Raw genomic sequence first — 15,750 nt, forward strand, 5'->3', positions numbered from 1 at the left:
AGATGTGAGGCGTCGTAGGCCATTGGTCTGATCCTGCTATGAATATAAGGGCTATGCTACAAAAGATTGGCTCAGGAACTCCTCAGGACTATACAAGCACAGAAGACTGGTCTGGGGGATGACCCTGCCCAAAGCACATCTTTGTGATCTCGCTGTCCCTTCAGCAAAAAGGGTCCCACTCCGGGCTACATGTAGGCAATGAGAAGGGTGGACGCAGATGCCGAGGAAGCACCTCTCCCTTGAGGCTCCCCATCCCCCACCAGGCACCACCAGCAAGCTGAGCTGAGCTGAAAGGGGATGCAGGACCATTCCAGTAGCCCCCTCTTCCCTCCCCATCCCATTTCCCCCCTACGCTGTGTCCTTCACAGATCAAAGTCCTAGGGGCAGTGCCATCCTCCTCTTGTAAATCGCTTCAGGAGCCTTTGAGCATGAGAGAGGGACAGACAGAGCAGCTGTCCTAAGTAAGCTACTCTGCATCATGCCAGGCACTGGATCCATCCAACTCAGGACTGCCTACTGATCATGACAACAGCTAAGCCTGGACCTTCTGCAGAGCAATCCCCTCCTCTTGCTCTTAATCCAGAGGCTGAGAAACCTATGGACCTCCAGGTGTTAGACTGTAACTCCCATCGTCCTTCATCACTGGCTACACTGGTTAGGATTTGTGGACGTTGCACTCGATACATGTTCCCCACCCCTGCACTATGCTATGGCCACTCACCTGCCTTCTCTCTGGTAGAATTAAGTATCAACTCTTCCCTAAGATTCAAAGCAATCCCAGGCTGGCTCTAGGGCCTGCCTTCAACAAGAGAAAAGCGCCTTACGGAAGGTCCCTCCACCCCAATTTGGGGGATCACAACACACCATGGATTGCTCCATTCCACAAGTCTGCCTGAATGTCTAGCAATTCCACGCAAGCGCTGCAGGGGACGGGGAAGCCAGTTCCCTTGTCAAGCTGGAGCCAACCCGATTTGTACAGCAGATAAAAATTTTCACTCACTTTTATAAAATGCTGCTTGTATACTTTTTTTCTTGGGAAAACCACACACATTTAAGACAGCAGCTAAGAAGGATCTAAGAAGTCACCAGAGAAACAGGCATTCCACCTTGTCTTTTTCATGGGAGAAGTAAGGCCTTTAAGTTTGCTGAAAGGTTGGATTCCCTTAATGCCAAGAGGAGACCGGCCCAGCCTCCTTGGCCATTTCCACACCAGCTGTTCATGATCTTGAACACTCTCCTCCTTTGCCCAAAGTTCCCGCAGATGCCAGCACAACAAGGGCCATCCACACTGCAGCTCTAGAACTCAAAGTTCCCAAACTGGGAAGAACGATTGTTTGGTTTCGGCTGTGGTTTGTAGCCAATCCGGTCATGGATCATCTGCTCCCGACTTTTGTGGTCCGTGTTCAACCCCAGGGCTCCCTCACCATCGCTGGGGCCCACCACGTCTACCTCTTCACGTTGCTTTTTGCGACTCTGCAAAAACAAATAGATTACAAGATCTGGCATCGATTGCAGGTGTGGTTAGGCACCTGCCGAGGGCCCACACTCCAAGCAGGGGCCATTGCCCAAAGTACTTGAGAGTTGCCTGTACTCCTCACCATGGCCACCAGCTTCTTCAAGATGCACTTCCTCCTTGCTCCCTGCCTGTCATGCAAGCCCAGTGGTAGCCATGCTGGGAAAAGATGAGGAGCAAGATGACGGTGGGGAGAAGGCAAACACAACCAGGGTGTCTTGCCCAAGGACCCTCCAAACCCCACTGCAAAGCTATGCCAAAAGCTTTTTGTTCCCTGAAATATTATTAGTCATCTGTTCCTTTAGGAGATTGGGAATCTCCTCTCATTTGAGTCAAGTTGCAAAGCTAATCCTCTGCGGTACGGGGCCCCAAGGAACGCTATCTGATGTCCATTCTTCTGCTAGCAGCCCAAGCTGCTCTGACTAGTTTTTCTTGTCATGTTGGAATAAGAGTTGTTTACATGGTCAAGCCCACACCCAAGACATGTACTGAATCACATGTCTTCCTGATTGTCATGTCAATATCCTGTAATCATCGATATTTGCTGTACTATTGTCTCATGGCCCTCCGCAGATCTCTCACTTTGCTTTGTCTATGAATACATTACATACCCATCATTTTCTCATCATCTGTCTTGTTCTCGTGTACATGACTAGAAGCCTAATCCAGGACTTCCTGGCTTTCCAACACGTTTGGAGGGCACCAGGTTGGGGAATGGCCATTCCCCTAGGAAGGAAAACAGCTTTTTAAAAGGAGTTTCTAAGCATCCCAGAAAGATGTGTAAGAAGCAACCACTTCTTCCTCTGTAGTACTGAGCCATAGGCAGTGTCTCTAAGCATGTTTAGACAGCAGATTTATTTTCCTCTAAGGATGCTAGAAGGCTGGTTAACGGGGGCCTCAGCGACTACCCGTTCCCCCAAATATTCATTCACGAGAAGCGTCTATGCATGTACAAAGTGCACTGCAGAGTGTCCTGGAAAATTGAGTAACGGGGCCGTCAGAGGCCACCGCTTTCCCACCATCCAGCCGCGGGCAGAGTGTCCCTAAGCATGCACAGAGGGGAGATTTTTTTGAAGCATCCTAGAATGGTGAGCAACGGGGGCTTCAGCGGCCCGCCGTGCAGCCACGTACCTCGAGCTCCTTGCGGGCCCCCTCGAACTCCTCGATATCGTCCAGCTTGAGCTCCAGGCGCGTCGGCTTCCGTCACAGCATCTTCGCGCCGGACAATCCCGCTCAGCGGCGCATGCGCGCACCCCTTCTCTCGCTTGTTCTCTTGACACACATGAATCCCGGCATGCTTCACGGTGCACCCGGAAGTGCGGGCATCGAGTGTGAGAGCCTAGAGCAGCCCAAAAAGCAGCCAGTGCCCCGGAAGTGCTTCGAAGGCGCCTGTCGCGGGATCCCCTTTTCCCGGGCTGAGGAGAAAAGCCGTCCGAGGGGCGTCGTCGCGGGGTCCTGCGGTGAGAGAGGGCCGGGCGTCCGGGTTCTAGCTAGGGCTGGCTATCTCTGTACAGGCGGAAGGCGGAGGAGTGGGGACCGGCTTTCTCTGGCTCAGGCGCCTGAGATGCGTTGGACTGCAGTGCACATCGTGCCTCGGCCGGCGCAGCCGTAGTGGAGCGTCAGTCTCCATTTACCGGGTTGTGAACTCGCTTCTTTCCTAAGAGAATTGGTCAGGGGCAATTCTCTGCCTGGGTAGCGAAAAGGGCCCCACAGCTCCCAGCCTCCCCCAAGTTGCACCTTCGGACTGGGTGTAAAATGCTGGCAATGCATGTGTTCATCTCTTATATGTACACTCCTTTCTTCTCCTCCTCACAAGCCCAGGCAGCTTATATAATCCTTTCCCTCCATTTTTACCCTTTCAACAACCTGTAAGGTAATTTAGGCTGAGAGACAGTGATCAGCCCAGAGGTGCCCAGTGAGCTTCATGGCAAAGTGGGGTTAGAACCTGGTTCTCTCAAGACCCAGTCTCTACCTCATTTCCTTTCTTATCCTCAAGTTTTGTGAGGTAGGTGAGAGTGAGAGACTCAATGATTGGCTCAAAATCACCCAGTAAGTTTCATGGACATGTGGAGACTGGAACCTGGGTTTTCCACGTCCCAGTCCAGCTCTCTAGCCACTACAACAGATTGGGGAGTCATAAGTATGTATTGAATTACATCTTTAATTTGTTGCCTCTGACTACTTAGTTACGTTCATAAGAGCATAAGGAAAGCCATGCTGCATCAGACCATGCCCAGTGCCACAGTGCCCAGTAACTGTCCACAGGAAACCCACATTAGGGCATGGATGTAACCTTCCCACCCATGTTCTCAAGGAACTGGTTTCTTTGATCTATGCTTTTTTGTTTTATTATTACTACTTTTTCTCTCTCCACCTCTTGCCTGCTAGTAGAGGTATGGCTGGTGCCCATATTACATCTTTTTGCTGCCCAGGAAGTTTATGTTAGGTCTGCTTTTTTATTGTATTTGCTTTTCTATGACAGTTTAGTTTTCAGAAATACTCATTGGCTCAAACTCAGATAGTTTGGGGTCCAGGAATCCACAGAGAGGAGAGGGGTGATTGGTGAGCATTTTAAAATCAATGCTATCCACATTGAAAATCCTAAATGGTGAATTGCTGTGGAATCCCTAACCATAGCCAAAATGAGACCGCCCTTTCCTCCTGTAGGTTAGGTATCCTCTTCTAGCGTCCCCTGGGATCAGTTGTGCGCAAGTGGGATTAAGCCACGTTCAGTGTTTTGCACAAATCAGTTTCTATGTTTTTTCCTTGCAGGGGGCAAAGGCGAAGGCTTCAGATGAAGGAGATGCTCCGCCTGCCAAGAAAGGCCCAATTTTCTATGGAAGTCTGGAAGAGAAAGAGCGTGAACGTCTCCTTAAGGGGGAGTCTGGGATGTTGGGCAGGGATGCTGTCAAAGCAGCTATTGAAGCTGGCAACATCAATATCACCACTGGTAAGAATTTGGCAGTGAACTTTCTCAGAGATGGAAGCAAGGATGGGGCAGGGGAATGCTGCCACAACTTCTGCGGAAAGGATGTTTGATGTTACGGTTGATGGTTTAAATGCCTATAGGTGGCTCTTCAGCAAATGCTAAGAACTTAAGAAGAACTGTGCTGAATCAGACCTAGGCTCCATCTGGTTTTGCGGTTCTGTTCACTCAGTGGCATTGGCAGCCACCACAAGCAAGTGCACAAACATGACATGAGTTCATCTGAGTCGTGCTGCCTATGTTTCCCACCAACTGGTATGCAGAGACATGCTGCCTCCAATCCTGGATGTGACCTACTGCCATCGGCACCAGGAACTTTTGAAAGTTTTATTGTCCATGAATTTTTCCACACCGTTGTCTTCTGTAGGAAAGTGCTCCCTCTATGTTGTACTGGATGAACCTGGGCCTGATTCAGCAGGGATACTGAGGGTCTAACCGAGGTGAATTGCATTTGAGAGCCGATGTAACTCCCTGTCTCTCGTCTGTGGTCAGGTGACGTTTTTGACCTGGAAGACCATATCAGTGAGCGTCAGGCAGAAGTGCTGGCGGAGTTTGAGCGCCGGAAGCGGGCCCGGCAAATCAACGTTTCCACAGATGACTCTGAGGTCAAGGCCTGCCTGCGAGCCCTTGGGGAGCCCATCACGCTTTTTGGGGAAGGGCCTGCAGAAAGGAGGGAGAGGTGAGAGAGGAAGGGAATTTCAGCCCCACTTTCTTTTCACAGTATTAACCTGACCTAAAAATGGAGGCAACTTAACCGTGATGTTATTTCTTGCCAGGCTACGTAACATTCTCTCAGTGGTTGGCACAGATGCCTTGAAAAAAACCAAGAAGGATGATGAAAAGTCCAAGAAATCAAAAGAAGAGGTACACAGCTCTCACTCATATCTCCATTTTTCAGAGAAAGTGTTGGGAGTACCCCATGGCTCTTTGCACTGTCCTCTGCTTGATTCCCATTTTATTTTTAAAAACTTGTGTAACTGGAGATTGTTTTATTTTTACTATGCAGCATTTTAAAATCATTTTTCATATTTTACCTGCTTGAATGTGTGTCTCTTTTTGTAGCTCCTTTAAAAATGTTGTATATATTTGAGATATATACACCATATTTGCTTTTGTATTTTTTTATCGTCTAGGTTGATCTCAGAGCTTCAGCTGCATTATTTGTATAACATTCTTTCTATTTCATCATCATTCCACATTTAAAGGAAGGTAACTTTTACTGTTTTATTTTTCATAGTATCAACAAACGTGGTACCATGAAGGACCAAATACCTTAAAGACAGCCAGGCTGTGGATTGCCAACTACTCACTCCCCCGGTAAGTTGTGGGTGACAGGAGAGGGCAGTGCCAACATTGGCAAGGAGGGTCTGCATATTTGTTCAGGTACAGTTGGAGTTTGGGGGTAGCGAGGGACTTCAGATCCTTGCCTCAAAGGCACAATGCACTTATCAGAAGAAATGTCACCACAAAGCTAGTGAGCTGTATGTAGGCAGGAAGAAAGGCCAGGCCTTTTGAACATGGAAAGAGCCCCATTTTCTTTCCTGCCCCAGGGCCATGAAGCGGTTGGATGAAGCACGGATGTTCAAGGAGGTCCCAGAAGCCACACGGACATCCCAGAAACAGGAACTGCACAAATCTCTGCGGGTAGGTCAGGCCGTTTTGGCCATGGCACCTGTCCCCAGTAAAGGGTTCCCAGAGGTACCCGGGACCTGCAGCTCCCAGTGAGCTCACAGAAGAGTGGAGTCCTTGTTTGTGTGTTTGTTCTTCCTCCTCTTCCCTTCCCTCTGGGCCAGAGTACACACTTCACATGCAGAAGTTTCCAGGTTCACCTTCAGTACCTCTAGTTTCCTAGTCCAGTCAGTAGTTGGACTAGGGAAGGCTTCTACTGGGGGCTTGATCCTATAGTGTCCAGCGTTTCCCGGCTAGCATGGTTGGCTGGTGCATACTGGGAATTGCAGAACCTTTTCCTGCCTCAGTATGTCTAGGGATGGCACCTTTTAAAAGGTATTTAGTCCCACTTCTCAGCCAGAAAGGCACCCAGAGCAGCTTGTAACCCATCAATTGTGGATGACAGGAATATGATCTGTAAAGAAAGATCTGCACAAAGAAAAAAAAGAATGTGTTCCGAAGAAGAAAACGTGTTTCAGCTGGGCTGGTGGAATGGTCATGTTTCCCCCCTTTCATCCCCTTCCAACTTGGAAAGCAACTGCCAAGAGAGCAGATGATACTGGGCTAGGTGGAATATTGTCGATGTAGAGAGTTCAGTGCTCCCACACTTCCTGAGCGTCTTGAGGAACAGCCTCATTTCTGCCCTTGCTTGTCTCAGGTCTGTCTGCATGCAGTTGGTTCCTCTGAGAGCAAGAACTGCTTTTCTTTCAGTCTCTGAATAATTTCTGCAGCCAAATCGGCGATGACCGGCCCATCTCATACTGCCACTTCAGTCCCAACTCCAAGCTCCTGGCTACAGCCTGCTGGTAAGTTTTCTTGTTTGTGCTTTGTTCTCCTGTCCCCTGAGTTCTCTCATCTTGTACAGAATGGGCACTGAGGGCTGTCCATGAGCCAGGAAGGATCTGCAGGGCAATCTATTGGCTTGACTCTGATACTGCTGTAGAGGGTTCATCTTTTAGGTGCTTTGTGCTGAATCTTTACTGCTACTGACTTTTATTCTGGTCTTAATTTCTTATTTTTAAAGGTGTTATATTTAATTGTGTATTTTTGGGTGTTAACCTTTGTTACTTTGGCAAACTGCAGCGAGACCTGTGGTTTTGGTGGGGTATAAAAACATAGTGAGTAAATCTACACACTGACATGAAGATGTGAAGGCACCAGAAGGGAAAAAACCCAGAAACATTCAGGAAAAAAAGTCTTTTTCCTTGGATCTTTTTTTCTGGGTATTCATGTCTCTTCACCTACACAAATGTTGTGTTTGTGTGTGTGGACCCCTAGATAGAGCTAATCTTTATGTCAGTTTGGTCATTTCTCTGTTAAACAGCCTTGAGAGTTACTTGTAAAGTAGAAAACTGGAATAGAACAATTTTCAAAGAAGGAAAATTAAATGCTGGGTGGTCTTCCTTCCCTGTAACCACCTTCCTTTCCACCTACAGGAGTGGCCTCTGCAAACTGTGGTCCGTGCCAGACTGCAATCTTGTCCACACGTTGCGAGGTACAGAGTCTTCCATGCACTCCTCACCCACAAAGCAGCTGCTTTTCTCTGTTCTCCTCCAGAGACCAGGAATGACTGAAAGGCCTGGTGGCAGAGACAAGCTCTCCATTCTGAGAGTGGCACTGTGTGATCTTTTTGGTGCATTTCAGTGTAGGCATCAGTGTGCTCCTTTGAGCAAATACATCGTTGTGTGGCAAATTCTGAACCTTTCACTTTCTGCGTTCAGGGTTGAGATGTGCAGTCTTCCGTCAAATCAATCCCTTTGGAATTTTGCAGATCCTCCTTTTCCCATCATGCATTCGTTGATGCAATTGGATTTCTTTTTACCTGGATTTTGTTCTGTTTGCAGTAATTTGCATTAGAGCTGATGCACACTTGCCCATATATACTGATCTGCAGGTCAGATTCTGACTCATCTGAACACAATGCAGATTTCTGTGTTGTCAGTGGTTCAGAGTTATAGCCTTTTACCTGCTATACCAGTGGGCCATAGAAGATATTCACACACCCTCCCACCCTTCCTTTCTCTGGCAGATCTGCTAAATAGCTGGCTTTCTCTTTTTCTCTTCCCAAGGACATAATACAAATGTGGGGTCGGTTGTCTTCCATCCCAGTGCAACCATCTCTCAGGACAAGAAGGACGTGAACCTGGCTTCCTGTGCAGCCGATGGCTCGGTCAAGCTTTGGAGTCTTGAAAGGTATGTCTGAACTAACTGATCTTCTCCTCAGCGGCCATTTCCAGCAGACCACAGTATAGTGGTACCCCGGCTCACAAACGGCTCAGTTCATGACCAAATCGGGTTGCAAACAGAAATTGCATGAGAATTTTGCCGCAGGTTGCGAACTCGGCATCGGGTGACAATCAGGAGCGCACCCGCCTTCCCTGCACGGCTGTGAGCACGGTCGTCCGAGGGGAGGGGAGATGGCTGCGATTGTGCTGGGGGGGGATGGTCACGATTGTGCCTGTGTTCCCTCCCCGAGTGCGCCCGCATCCCCCCCAGCGCACCCGCGATCGCACCCGTCTCCCCCCCACACATGATCACTGCGGGGGGGAGATGGCCACGATCTTTGGTGTTCTTTGTCACTTTGCTCCAAATTTTTGTGAGTAAAAAAAATAGTTGCAGAACAGATTAACCTTAATTACATTGACCCTTACGGGGAAATTTGACTTGGGTCTCAACCAATTTGGGTCACGACCAGAGTCCTGGGACAAATTAACTTTGTGAGCCCAGGTACCACTATAACCATAACTTTGTGAGCCAAGGTACCATCACTTCTAGCTGATGGTTTGAAAATCGATCCAGAATCCTTGAAAACAAGCAAAGTGCTTGTTTCCTCTCAGACATTTGAGAGACCTGGTTTGAAATTACTGTGACTATTGCATTGATTCCTGTGCTGTTCATTGATTGCATTAGATCTTATCCTTGTAAATATTTGTGTTGTATTTATATTGTTAATGGCATTTTTGTTTTGTCTTGGGTTGTAATTCCCCCCAAGAACATTAGTTATTGGGAGGATTATAAACATACTGAATAGCATTTCTAATCCTCCCAATAACTGGCAGTTTCCTTGGCAAATGAGAACTAGTGAAAAAACCAAAATAAGTACCTCTGAGGTGGGTCAAGCGATTCTATTGGGGTATCCCTTTATTTGTTGGATATGTAATCTCTGATCGTTAACGGTGTTGATGGGCAGACTTCCCTTTCCAAGTAACTGTTGCTTTTTTTTTCAGAGCAGGAGTGCCTGACCTTTTGGGGGCCATGGGCATTTGTGGAATGTTCAGGCTGCATTGTGGGCACTGTCACAAAATGGCTGCCATGGAGGAAGGCATGCCCATTCATAAATAATGTCTAAGTTCTGGAATACTAGGCCTCTCCCAGGAACCCCAAGAAAGGTGGCATTCTCCAGCATGCCAGGCTCTCAGATTGAAAATAATGGGTTTCCAGATCCTTAAGAAATTGAAAATCAGGACGAAATGGGATCTTGGTGGGTGCCAAGACCACCATATCAGGCACCATGTTGGAGATGCTGGTTCTGAAACCCTCTAGAGATACGTATTTGGATGGGAGAGAGCCTCCTTCTCCATGAACCAGTGCTTCCAGCTCTCTTCTTCTGCCCCTTGCATTTCAGCTATTTTGCCTGGAGTGGACGGTTTCATGCACCTTTCCCTGTCCTGTGTCCTAGAGCACCCTCTGGGTGACACCCAAAGGACAGAAGCTGAGCTTGTTTCAGCAGCTCTCAAGTGCTGCGGATCATGGGAAATGCAGCTGGCTCCAGGGTTAATTGGGCCTTTGGGGGAAGTGACTTGTTTCTGTCTGACATTCTTGCTGCGGGCAGAAGCTGCTGTGGTGCTGACTCGCCCCAGCTCCACCCTGCATGCTTGCTTCTGCACCGTGAGTCCAGTTCTCCATCTTTCAGTCTCAGGATGGTTGCAGAACAGTAGCCTGCCCCCGCCTGTCACGTTGGGGCTCTGCAGCGTCTGTTTTGCTGGCAACCCTGTCCTGTGATAGGTTTGCAGTGCATCAAACCTTCGACAAATCCTGCTGTATAATTCAAGTGAGGGCACAATCATAGTTGTGTTTAGACTGGAAAAAAGCATATCCCAACCAGCCACACAGAGGGTAGACTCCCCCTCCGCCATCTAAACGCCAGTTGGATTGTGCCTTCAGCTGCCAATAGAAATCACCCAGCAGTGGACTGACCTCTGCAGCAGTCGAGAAGGGCACCCCTCATGAGGCTTCACAACACTTGCTGCACGGTGGCCTTGCCCTCTCACGCTGAAGAATGGGCACGTTGCTGTCTCCTGAAAATGGCAGGCCCGATCAGCAACCTCCAGTGGGGCATCCCTGTGTTTCTTTCAGCGATGAGCCGGTGGCCGACATCGAAGGGCACACGGTGAGAGTGGCGCGGGTGGCTTGGCATCCCTCCGGCAGGTTCCTGGGCACCACCTGGTAAGGGGTTGACAGAACCAGCTACCTTCTTCCGATCCAGCCCTTAGCCCTCCTGGCCAGTATGGGCAACACTGACTGGCAGCAGCTGCCTTCCTGAGTTGCAGGTGGGATTTCTTCCTTACCCTCCCAGGAACTGAACCTTGTGATGCAGATCAGGTCCTCCGCTACTAACAAAGTAAGGTTCTAGTCCTTAAGGTCTGATAATGGGGCTGCTCTAAGGGGAAATCTGCCTTATACTGAACCATATTTTGGTCCATCTAGATCTGCATTGTTGGCACAGACTGGAGGCAGCAGTCTTCCAGAGTTTCAGGCAGGAGTTTAGTCCTGACTGGAGATGCCAGGAATTGAAGCCTAGGAGCTTCTGCTTGAAAAATGGGGGCTCTGCCAGCCTAGCAAGAGCTCCTCCCCGGCAATCATCTCGTAAAACTGAAAGTTATAACGAAGTAGACAGGCAGCCACAACAGCACAACCAGGTTTTTTTCTTTCCTTGGAAAGTCCAAACTGGAAATAAACTGGAAAGTCAGAAAGTCTGCCTATGCGGCTTCTGGATCTTTCTACCTAAAAATACGTGGCACAAAAAAGCCAAAAAGGTGGAGAGGGAAAAGGAAGATTCAGCCACCAATTCTGAATATTGCAAGGTTCTTATAACAACCAGATGCAACCAAGCTTTAGTGTAACTATATATTTTTTTATATCATCGCAACCAGTGGAACTAGAAATTGGGAAAAGCCGAAATGCCTGGTTTCTCAACTCTCCACGGAATGGTTTGTTTAGGGGCCACTGCCAAGTGAGTTTGTCTCAGCCAGATTTTGGGAAGGGGTATCTTGTCTCCCAAACTTACCCAGTGATTTGCAGCAGACTGCTCTCCTGTGACCCCCACAGGCTACCATTTAATGCATGTTTAGACAGGGGAAAGTCCCACCACTCCCAGCATGCCTAGAAGTTGGAGGACTTCTCTGTGAACATGCATCAGACTGAGCCCTTAGGCGGGTGTTGTTTTGTTCTGTTCTGCTTGCTTTATTTAACTTTTCTTATGTTTACATATGGGAAAAAAGGCCCCCCTGAAAGCAGCTTATTAAAATTTTATAAATGCTTCAGGAGTATACAGTTAAAATCCGTTCATATGCTAATAATGGCCAGAGGCCAAACAGTAGAAATAAGTGCCAACATTAAAATAGATCATATGTGAAAATGATTTCCATCAATCCAAGCCATAAACTCAGGGAGAAGATCAAAGAGAGGGACTGAAATACCCCAGACAGGAATGAGTTCCATGCCTCTTGCCACCACCGAAAACATACCTGCCCGTCTGGCTGTTTGCTTAATGCGAGGGCATCTTCTGCAGTGTCCCCACTTATTTTAGATCAAGTCTGGCCCAGCTCAAGGTGTGGTGATCAGTGTAGACCAGGGCATGGAACCACAAGGCCACGGCCAGATCCAGCCTGTCTGGTGTGGTGTCCCAGCCCAGACAGCCATGCTGTCGGTTTTCTTGGTTTCATATTTCTTTTAACCATGGTTCCAACAGACCACAGTTTGTTTGGTGGTTTCCTGGTTTTTGTGCCATCTGATGCCCCCAATTCCAGAAGGCCGAAATGCTTCTTCTAAAGCTCACTTACTGGCAGTGAGAGCTTTTCCTCCAAACCATGCTGAGATTTTTCAGCGTTCTGGCCCTGCCTGCCCCCAGAACGCAGTCCCCTGCAGTTTCTCCAAAACAAGCCCTGGCCCTCAGGCTGACAGAGAAGCCCAGGCAGCCTCCTGAAAGGGAAAGACGCTGCTCACACCCGTGTTTCTGCGCTCGCTTCCCTCTCCCCTGCAGCTACGACCACTCGTGGCGTCTGTGGGACCTGGAAGCTCAGGAGGAGATTCTGCACCAGGAGGGGCACAGCAAAGGGGTCTACGACATCGCCTTCCACGTCGATGGCTCCCTCGCCGGCACCGGGTAAACGCACGCTTGCCTTCCTCAACTCCACAGTGCCCCAGTGGGGAACAGTTTTTTCTTGTAAAGCTCTGCCACACTGGATTTAGAACAGCATCTCCCAGAAAACAGTGGCTGGTCAAACCAGGAAGGCTTCCTGAAATAAAGGTGCAGGGAAACAAGGCCGTGTGGGCTCCTGCCTGACCTCCGGGGGAGGGGGTCCAGGAAAGGGGGGCCTCAGCACCGGAGGCTCCTCTCCAGGTGGATTCCACTCAGGCCCTGGGTCCTTTCACAACCCCCAGGGAGCCTGCTCAGGTCTGATGCCCACCAGGGCTGTGCCGGTCGGTAAAGGGGAAAGCGCTCTCTCACTTGAGGATTTAGCGCAGAGGTAACAGGGAAGCCTAAAGGAGGGCCTCATTCTGCATCCTTGCAAGCCTTTGCTCTGTTACTCCAGTGCTGGGGCTGATGGGAGATGTGGTCCGACTCACTTGGACACTGCTGAGGAAGGCTGCCTCGAGTGAATCCACCTCGTTCGCAGGAGGCGCATCAGTGGGTGGACATGGGGTGAGTGCCACGTGGGCACACCTGACAGTTCCTCTTCCCTCCAGTGGCCTCGATGCCTTTGGCCGCGTGTGGGACCTGCGCACCGGGCGCTGCATCATGTTTTTGGAAGGCCACCTCAAGGAGATCTACGGCATCAGCTTTTCCCCCAATGGGTAAGGAGCCCTGTGCCGCCACCTGGCAGGGGTGGGGGGCCGGGCCCAGCTTTGAAGCTGCCCCCCAGCCGCACCAGCACATGACCCTTAAGCCTCCGCGCCTGTCGCAGGTACCACATTGCCACCGGCAGCGGCGACAACACCTGCAAGGTCTGGGATCTCTGCCAGAGGAAATGCATCTACACCATTCCTGCCCATCAGAGCCTGGTGACGGGGGTCTGGTTTGAACGTGAGTCTTTTTTCTTGCCCCAGCTAAGCAGTGGGAATGTGGAGGGCGTGGGGTCCAGCAAAGCCTCTCCCTGTAGCAGCAGTAGCCCCCCTTCTGTCTTCGGTGTAGCAGTGGCACTGGCCACTCCCGCTGGCTGCTGCCTTCCTTCTCGCCCTCCCCCAGAGCCAGCCAGCTCCCCCAGAGGGCGGCCTGGTCGTGCCCCTGCCCAGTCCCAGGCCTCCCAGTCCGGCGGTGCCTGCTGAGAAGACCCTCTGGACTCGCGCCTCCTCTGTTCACTGGCCTGTCACACTGGCCAGGCCGGGCCGGGGCCACAGCTTGCCTGCTCCTCGGCTCTCTCCTGCAAGCCAGCGAGTGGGAGCCCCTGGTGGGGAGAAGGCCAAGTCAGGAGGCGGGGGGCCCCTTGTGGGGGATGGGTCAAGGGGCCCCTCACAGGCTGGAGCCAGAGATGTGGGGGTCAGACAGTGCAGGGAGGGAGCATGGCCTCCATGGGGCAGAGCTCTTCTCCTCCCTGTCCCAAAGAAAGCTGGTCTCTTCCTTACATCATGCGGTGGGCACATGATCCCCCCCTCAGATGCCCATGCTCACAGGTGCATTGTCACAGGGGCAGCAACCATGTGTCCTCTGGGCACAACTCCCATCAGTCCCAGCAAGCATGGTTGGCAGTTTGAGCCCTGTAGTCCAAAATGCCTGGAAGGAGCCAGGTGGGGGGTAGCTCTGCCCAACCCCCATTTTGCTTGTGTTCCGCTCTCCCGTGTTCTTCTGCCTCCGCGCTTAAGGTTCTTTCTCTCTCCCTCTCCGTAGCCAATCATGGCAACTTCCTGCTCACCGGCGCCTACGACAACACAGCAAAGGTCTGGACACACCCCGGCTGGTCCCCGCTGAAAACCCTGGCGGGACATGAAGGCAAAGTCATGGGCTTGGACATCTCCCAGGACGGGCAGCTGATCGCCACGTGCTCCTACGACTGAACCTTCAAGCTGTGGATGGCTGAGTAGGAGCGATGTTCCTGCCGCCGCCGCCGCCGCTACTGCTGGACTGGCCCTTCCCAGCTTCCGTAGCAAAGGAAGGCACTGGCCGCCACAGCCTGGGCCCTGTCGGGGAAGCAGCCTGTCGACGCTGCCCGCCCCACGTCCTCGCTGGGGACCTTTGCTAGAAGAGCGTCTGCCCCTGCTGCTCCTGCCCAGCCCTCGGACCGGGCCCCGTCCCACCTCAGCAGCCCCCCGAGGGCAGGCAGAGGCCAGGGGGCCCTGTGTGCCTCGCCCTGCAGCGGTCTGGTGAGATGCCGGTGGAGGGCTGCCCCCAGGCTCACTCAGCTTGTTCCTGGGCTTGGAGCGCCTTCCCCGTTGGACCATTATTCGTATTAAAGCAGGCCACTGCCTGAATTGCGAAGCCTCTGTCCCTTGCCTTCTTGACGTGCCTTCCCCTCCTCTGCACAGCAAGGCAGCGCTCAGTGGGCCTCCGAAGCAGCTGAGGAATGCAGGGCCCACTTGCCCCGGTGCTCTGCTGATCACCTCCCCTGCCCTCTCTTCCCGTTCTACCTGCCGGTTTCCTGCAGCCCTTCGAAGGTGGGCAGCTGTCGCCAAGTGGCCCTACGGGATACAGATTGCCTCATGGGCCGTGGGACGCGGGCGTGCTCTTCCTGAGCTTCCAGGAGGCAGAGCAGGCAGGCAGCTGGACTCGCGCCTTGTTGCTCTTCCCAGTTGGAGAGTGGCTTGGAGGGCTGAGGCTGGTGGGCAGCTTGTTCCCAGGCAGCTGCAAGGGAGCAGGCGCCCGGCTGGCAGCACCCCTGCCCTGGGGCCTTTGCCCCTGCCTTGCTCTGAAGGTCTAACTCTCGCCTGCCCTAACTGTACACCTGGATCAGGTCAGAGGGCTTAACCCAGCCCCTCCTGGGTTCCGGACGGGCTTGCTTTGTCCAAGATGCTGCTCATCACTCCTGTTTTTGCTGCTGCAAAGTCCCCTGCGTGCTGGCTAACATGCAATAGAAGATGAAGCCTGCAGCAAAAGCCAGTGTGTGGATTTGCTTCCAAATCTCAATCCAGGGCCCACTCTGCCCCCTCCTCCTGTCGCTTCTGGGCTCTTCCTCGGCCCCATAGTTTTCTTACTTCCTCAACTGGGACATACAGCTACTCCTGCTCTATGGGGACAGGGTGCAAAACCTCAAGCTGGGGAGCCAAATCCAGCCTTCTGGTTTTCTCCAGGTGGGCCTGCCCCTTCACTGGTCCCTCTTCCTCACCCAAGCAACAGATCGTTTGATGGTTTCCCTGCTTTGTGGCAGCC

General features: G+C 51.3%; 2 protein-coding genes across 2 annotated transcripts; one reads left to right on the forward strand and one right to left on the reverse strand.

Annotated features, from left to right (window-relative positions):
* Positions 1-985: 985 nt before the first annotated feature.
* On the reverse strand, positions 986-2,725 carry CDC26 (cell division cycle 26). Its single transcript, XM_044453067.1, is given in 2 exon segments — positions 986-1,473; positions 2,645-2,725. Coding segments are annotated over 2 exon segments (258 nt in total). The 3' UTR covers positions 986-1,296.
* Positions 2,726-2,878: 153 nt separating this feature from the next.
* Positions 2,879-14,862, forward strand: PRPF4 (pre-mRNA processing factor 4). The gene is made up of 14 exons (XM_044453178.1): positions 2,879-2,973; positions 4,286-4,463; positions 4,992-5,178; positions 5,276-5,363; positions 5,737-5,816; positions 6,050-6,143; positions 6,879-6,973; positions 7,604-7,662; positions 8,237-8,360; positions 10,524-10,613; positions 12,430-12,552; positions 13,137-13,244; positions 13,355-13,473; positions 14,275-14,862. Exons 2-14 carry the CDS (start codon positions 4,403-4,405, stop codon positions 14,439-14,441), a joined length of 1,395 nt encoding a protein of 464 aa, XP_044309113.1. The 5' UTR covers positions 2,879-2,973; positions 4,286-4,402; the 3' UTR covers positions 14,442-14,862.
* The last annotated feature ends 888 nt before the right edge of the window (positions 14,863-15,750 follow it).

Source organism: Varanus komodoensis, unplaced genomic scaffold (assembly GCF_004798865.1).
Source record: "Varanus komodoensis strain SLA01 unplaced genomic scaffold, ASM479886v1 scaffold77, whole genome shotgun sequence".
NCBI classification, from domain to species: domain Eukaryota; kingdom Metazoa; phylum Chordata; class Lepidosauria; order Squamata; family Varanidae; genus Varanus; species Varanus komodoensis.

Coding starts and splice junctions, on each gene's coding strand:
- PRPF4 (XM_044453178.1), top strand. CDS start 4,403: ATGTTGGGCAGGGATGCTGTCAAAGCAGCTATTGAAGCTGGCAACATC. Junction 5,817..6,049: donor GCCAACTACTCACTCCCCCG/GTAAGTTGTGGG, acceptor TTCCTGCCCCAG/GGCCATGAAGCGGTTGGATG. Junction 6,144..6,878: donor AACTGCACAAATCTCTGCGG/GTAGGTCAGGCC, acceptor CTTTTCTTTCAG/TCTCTGAATAATTTCTGCAG.